The following is a 6,162-nucleotide window of genomic DNA, read 5'->3' as shown; positions in this document are numbered from 1 at the left end:
TTATCTCAACATGTGACACTATTACAGCTCAGAGCACTGAGCCTCCCCACCTCTTGTTGAGCAACAATGTATGAATACCTCTATGCGGTGGATGGATTGACTGCACAGGCTTTAAAAAGTAGTAGGTGTGAACAATATAAAGCCTTTAACAAGAAGGGTACAGATTGCTAATGTGAGGTATCATTTTCCTCATTTCTCCAGTTAGTACCGACATGATCATGCACAATCCTCCCTCTACTTACTCCTTCACTAAGATCTTGAACGCCTGATCTTCCTGTCTTCACTGCCTTACTGGGATTATAGGCGTGACTTACACCCGCTTATGCCTGGTTGAGGATGGCAGAAGAGCCCCAGTACCCTTCATTATTTGGGACAGACTGAGGTGGCTTTCCTCACCTTACATTCATTTCAACGTTTATTTTGGTTCACAAGGCAACCCACGCACAAAATCCACAGCAGGTGAAACATAAAACAATGTAGTCCCCAAAACTCAGAACTCTACAGCTAATTGGTCACGACTTCAGCCCCTGTCCCCAGGCTGACTCCCAAGTCTTCTCTAGAGATTGACAGAAGCTGAGCTCCTAACTCAAGTTGGATGGAGCTCCTTCTAATATTAGCAGCGCACCGGCCTGCCTCACCCAAGAGGCTGCAACAAGCCCCCTCCAGTGTGCGCCCCCTCGTGGCTCCAGGGGTCACTATCTACTTCCTGCCACTGCGACTTGAGAGCAGGAGAGCGGAGAACCGCACCGGTGTCTAGACGGCGGAGACTCTCAGACAGGGTGCCGGCTACCGAGCACTGTCACGCCTGAAGATTGTGCTTCCAGTGCAGCGGGAAGGAGCCGGGCTGCGTGTAGAGGGCGCGGCCTAGCAGAGAGGCGGAAATGTGGCGAGCCGGCGTGGGGCGGGGCCGCGGGCAGGGGGCGGGGCCGACGCGGGCAGGCGTGGGGCAGGGCTCGCGAACCCCTGCCGCACGCCACGGTTGTCGCGCACCGCTGCGGACGCTCCCGCTAACTGCGGTCCGGTCGGCGTAGCCGCGCGCACTCGCGTGTCCCCGGCGTGAACCGGAACCGCTTGCGGAAGTCGCCGCTGGGAGCGGAGCGCTGAACGAGAACACGGTGGGAGGCGGCCTGCGCGGCGCCACCCGCCATGGCCGCGGCGGGGTGAGCACTGCGTGGGGCCGCCGTCGCGGACTCGGGCTCCTCCGTCGCAAACCAGGGGCCGAGGCCGTAGCAGCTGGGGTCGCTGTCTGTCGGTCGCCGTAGCCGCCCGCACGTCGCCGCCGTCCATGGCGCGGCCCCGCCGCCGCCGTCGCTGCTGACCCGGGCCCGGAGCGGTTTCCGCCCTCCACGGGGCGCGGGCGGCCTGCCTTTGCGCCCGAGCCTGCGCCCGCGCCCCGGGGCTACCGGTCGCGTGGTGAGCGATGGGGAACACAACTTCGTGCTGCGTGTCGTCCAGCCCCAAGCTCCGGAGGAATGCGCACTCGCGGCTGGAGTCCTACCGCCCGGACACGGACCTCAGCCGTGAGGACACTGGCTGCAATCTGCAGCACATCAGCGACCGGGAAAACATCGACGGTGAGCGGCGCCGGCCTGGGCCTCGGCCTATCCCTCTCCTCCCTGCAGGACTCGGAGCCTTGCTGCTCCGCTGCCCCGGGTCGGACTGGCAGGGAATGGTGGAAATTTTGCTAGCCACGGCCGGGGAGGTCCAGTAGGTCCAGGGAGGGCGTGTGGCATGCGTGTGCTGGGTTGCATCTACATGCGTGTGCACCCCAGAGATGACATGGGCGGCTCCAGGCAGTGTGTGCTTTTGGTATGTTGCCAGAGTATAGGATGGCAGTGGGGTGGTATTTGCTCTTTCCAAAAGGAAGGGAATTGTGACAGTGTTCTTTACCTGACTGGAGTTGGTTTGCGTTTTCCCCAGACAACTCTACCCATTTTCCCATTGAAAACTAAACCAGGCCCAAGGGAGTATGCTTGTGACTGTATATGCACAAATGTGTACATATGTACTATGAGAGTATATACAGCCCTGCGCACAAACACATAAATACTTTATGGGTATGTTTGAAGTAAAAGGTTCACCTCAGAATGTTTACAAAAGAAAATGCCAGGTGGCTGCAAGTTAAAAGTGATCTAGTCTTAGCATGGGCTAGAATTATAGTCCTATGAATTTCAGGTTCATCTCGGTGACGTGTATTTGAAAAACAGTTAAAGGAGGCATTATTGCACCTAGTAATGTTTTATCATAACTGGTTTTGCAGTATCTTTTTCAGTATTGTTTTGTAATCAAACCCATATTGTACGTTGGGCATAAAATACAGTTTATATGATTTCCAACTTAAAAGGTTAGAAATTGGAAATCTTTAGGCCTTGTTTTTTGTTTTCGTTGTTTTTACAAAAATCCGTACACAAATAACCTAGTTAAATCCACTTGTAATTTTTCATATGTGAATGAATTGATAATTGGTTTTGATTCATTCCTTGTAATATGAAAGGCTACATTTGAATGGTAAAGAGTTTTCTCATTGTTTCTTGTCTAAACAGGGTCAGCATTTTAAGGACAGCAGCTTTATTAAATGAGTGTGGTTACTCATAGTTTATAGTAAATTCTGACACAACATGATTTTTCTAGTGTTATTTAAGAGTTTTGTATTGGTGTGTGTGTACATGTGTACGCAGTTGAGAATGTGTTACCTATGTGTGGCAGTTGAGGTAAGAGGAAGGTGGTGTATCCTCACAACCTGGAGTGACAGGTGGTGGTGCTGGACAGCTTGGGTTCTGTGGAAGAACAAGAGGCACTCTTCATCACCCAGCTCTCTCTCCAGCCCCACTAGTGCTGTTTTATGTCCATTACCTTGCTCTTCTCTTTAGGTGATTTTGAACTGCAGCAACACATTTACACATTTAAAAACGTGTAGAATACTGAAATAAGACCTCCTTTTATACACCATAATAAAACTTTTTTAAAGGGAGGAGTGAAGAAATAAATACGTTCATTGTAGAAGATTGGAACAGTGTTGACAAGCAAAAAGCGTTAAAGAATACTTTAATAAATGTTATTATACAGGTTTACATTAGGCCATTTTCATGCAAGTATGTAATGCACTTTGAGCTTATCCTCTCTGTCCCTAACTACCCTCCCATTTTCATACCTTCCTCTTTTTATTAATCTCCTTTGTTCCCAAAACAGTTTTGCTTCTATTTTCATACCACTCCACATAACAGCATTTTATGTACCTCACCCGTGAGAGAAAGCATGAATTATTTGCCCTTCTGAGACTTACTTAATTTGTTTAATATATTTGTCTCCAGTCATACCCATTTTACTTCAAAGACATAATTGCATCTTTATGACAGAAATGAATTTCATTGTATATAAATCACATTTTCTTTTTCCATTCTTCTATTAGTGGGCAGTGGTGCAATAAGCATTGATGTGCTGGTATTTTTATGTTTTTTTCTTTGTTTTGTTTTTTAAATTTTGAGCAAATATCCATTAGAGATATACTGAGTCATAAGATATATCTGTTTTTCAGAGCTCTCCATATTGACTATCACAGTCGGGACTAGTTAGCATTCTCACCGTCAGTGTATAAAGGGTTTCCTTTTATCTGCTTTTCACCAGCATTTGTTGTTATTTGTTTCCTTATTAATTGCCATTCTTATTGAGGTGAGAAGAAAAAAAAAATCTCATTGTAATTTGTGTTTCTTTAATAGCTAGTGATGTTAAATATATATTTTCCATTCTTAATTTTTTATCATCATTGTTATTTTGTTTGTTTTTGTTTTGGGTTTTTTTGGTTTGTTTGGAGACAGGATCTCTGCATGTGGAACTCAGTATGTACACTAGGCTGGCCTCAAACTCACTGAGATCTGCCTGCTTCTGCTCCAGAATGCTGGGACTGAAGGTGTGTACTAATATGTTTGGGTTCATACATTTATTGCCAGTTTCTACCTCATCCTTTTCTTCTTTTAGGAACTGTCTGTCTAATTCATTATACCAGTTTTTGATTAGGTGGTTTAGTTTTTGATCACAGGTGGTGAGGTTTCTGAGTTCTCGTGCATTCTAGATTTTAAACTCTGTGTACTATAGTTAGCTGGTCAAGATTTCTCCCAGTTTGTAAGTTGTCTCTTCATGCAGTTATTTTCTTGAGTGTTCTTAGATATTATTTATCTTCATGAAAACCCATTTATCAGTTGTTGGTTGTATTTCCTGAGAGACTGGAGTCCTGTTTAGAAGTATATTCCTGTGCTGGGATCTTAAACATTTTTTTCTACTTTGTCCTTACTAGTTTTATAGTTTCAGGTCTTGAAATAAGATCTTTGATCTGCTCAGAGTTGTTTTTTGTATGTCGTGAAACATGGGTCTAGTTTTATTCTTCTGCGTGTACATGGCCAGTTTTGCCAGCAATATTTGGTGAAGAGCCTATTTACTTAAATATGTATTTTTCTGATTTTGTTAAAAAAAAGTTCCATGATTATATTGGTTTATAGCCAGGTCACCTCTGCTTTTCTTTTGATGTCGCGTGTTCTTGTACTAGCTTTATAATGCTTTTCTCATCTTCATTTTGAGTCTGTCTTTGTAGCTCTGGCTGTCTTGGAAGTTAGTAAATCAGACTGGCCTCAAATTCAGAGAGGTCCTCCTACTTCTGCCTCTTGAGTGCTGGGGAAAAGGCAAGTGCCATGGATGTTTTTATCACGACGTTTTGTAGTACAACTTGAAATCAGGTCCGTTGATACCCTCCAGCATTGGTGTTTTGTAGTATAACTTGAAGTCAGGTGCGTTGATACCCTCCAGCCTTGGTATTTTGCTCTGGATTGCTTTGCTAGCTGGTCTTTGTGTTTCTCTGTGAATTTTAAACCTTTTCCCCCCTTTTCCTATTTGTGAAGAAGAATCTTGGTGTTGGAATTTTATCCAATCTGTAGATTATTTTTGATTGCATAGCTATTTTCATAATGTTGTTTATGTGCATGGGATGGTTTCCCATCTTATAGTATCTTCAATTAATTTTTTAATGTTTTAAAGTTTTCACTGTAGAAGTTTACTTTGGCTACCTTTATTACAAGGTTTTTGTTTGTTTTTTAATTGTGAATGGAATTATTTTTCTGATCTTCTCAACATGTTCTTTATTGATATCTAGGAAAGCTACTAATTTTTGTATATTGATTTTTGTATCCTGTCTCCTTTTTGAAAGTGTTTTCTATTCACTCTAATATTTTTCTGGTGGTCTTTTGGGTCTCATGCATAGATTATATTATCTGCCAATAAGGTTACTCTGATTTATTTCTTTCCCATGTCTATCTTTTATCTTTCTTTCATCATATTGTCATACCTAAAGCTAAATGAATAATATTGGGTAAGGAGAGTAGAGATGGACACCTTTGCCTTATTCCTTATTTTATTGGAAATCCTTTTAATTCCCCCTACGCCCTGCCAATTAGTATAATGTTGGGTAGGCTTTGTTCTATATGGGTTTTGTTATGTTGATAAGTTCTTTCTGTTCCTCCAGAGCTTTAATTATGAAGGGTTGCATTTTGCTGAGGTGATCATGTGATTTCTGTCTATGCACCAACTTATGTGATATATTACATAGACCATTTCTTTTTAAATCATGGATGATCTTTTGGATATGTTTTTGAATTCTGTTTGCAGAAATATTTTTCCTTTTCTTTTATTTGGTGGAGTTTTGTTTTAAATGAAAAATTAGAAATACCCCTCCTGCCCCCCCCCAAAAAAAAACAAAAAGAAAAAGAAAAACAAAAATATTCACATTTCAGAAAACCAAATTGAATATTCCTATGCACTGTAGTAAAGAAATGGATATAATGGTTTTAATGGGCTGTTTGGCACTAGGGCTTTGTCTCAGTTGGATGAAAACACCAAGACCCAAAGCAACTTAGGAAGGAAAAGGTTTGTTTGACTTTCCTATCCTGAATCACAGTCCATTGAGGGAAGCCAAGGCGGGACCTGACGCAGAAACCGTGGAGGTGTGCTGCATACTGGTTTGCTCTCTACTTGCTGGTTTTGTGTCAACTTGACACAAGTTAGAGTCTTCAGAGAGGAAGGATCCTAAGTTGAGGAAATGCCTCCTTGAGATCCAGCTGTCAGGCATTTTCTTTCTTTTTTCTTTTTTTAAAAAATTTTTTTTAATTATTATTTTCT

At 43.1% G+C, this 6,162-nt stretch overlaps 1 protein-coding gene across 1 annotated transcript in view; it reads left to right on the top strand.

The window, feature by feature from the left end:
* The first annotated feature begins 937 nt into the window (after window positions 1-937).
* The window catches only part of Ccny (cyclin Y), a 137,921-nt gene continuing 132,696 nt past the window's right edge, over window positions 938-6,162 (top strand). The window contains exon 1 of the mRNA XM_021214507.2: window positions 938-1,574. Within this exon, the coding sequence (XP_021070166.1) occupies window positions 1,421-1,574 (154 nt within the window). The 5' untranslated portion in view covers window positions 938-1,420. The remainder of the gene's footprint in view (window positions 1,575-6,162) is intronic.

This window comes from Mus pahari, chromosome 15 (genome assembly GCF_900095145.1).
Source record: "Mus pahari chromosome 15, PAHARI_EIJ_v1.1, whole genome shotgun sequence".
Lineage (NCBI taxonomy): Eukaryota > Metazoa > Chordata > Mammalia > Rodentia > Muridae > Mus > Mus pahari.
Note: the sequence above shows the minus strand (reverse complement) of the source record. Positions and strands in the feature narration are given on the sequence as shown.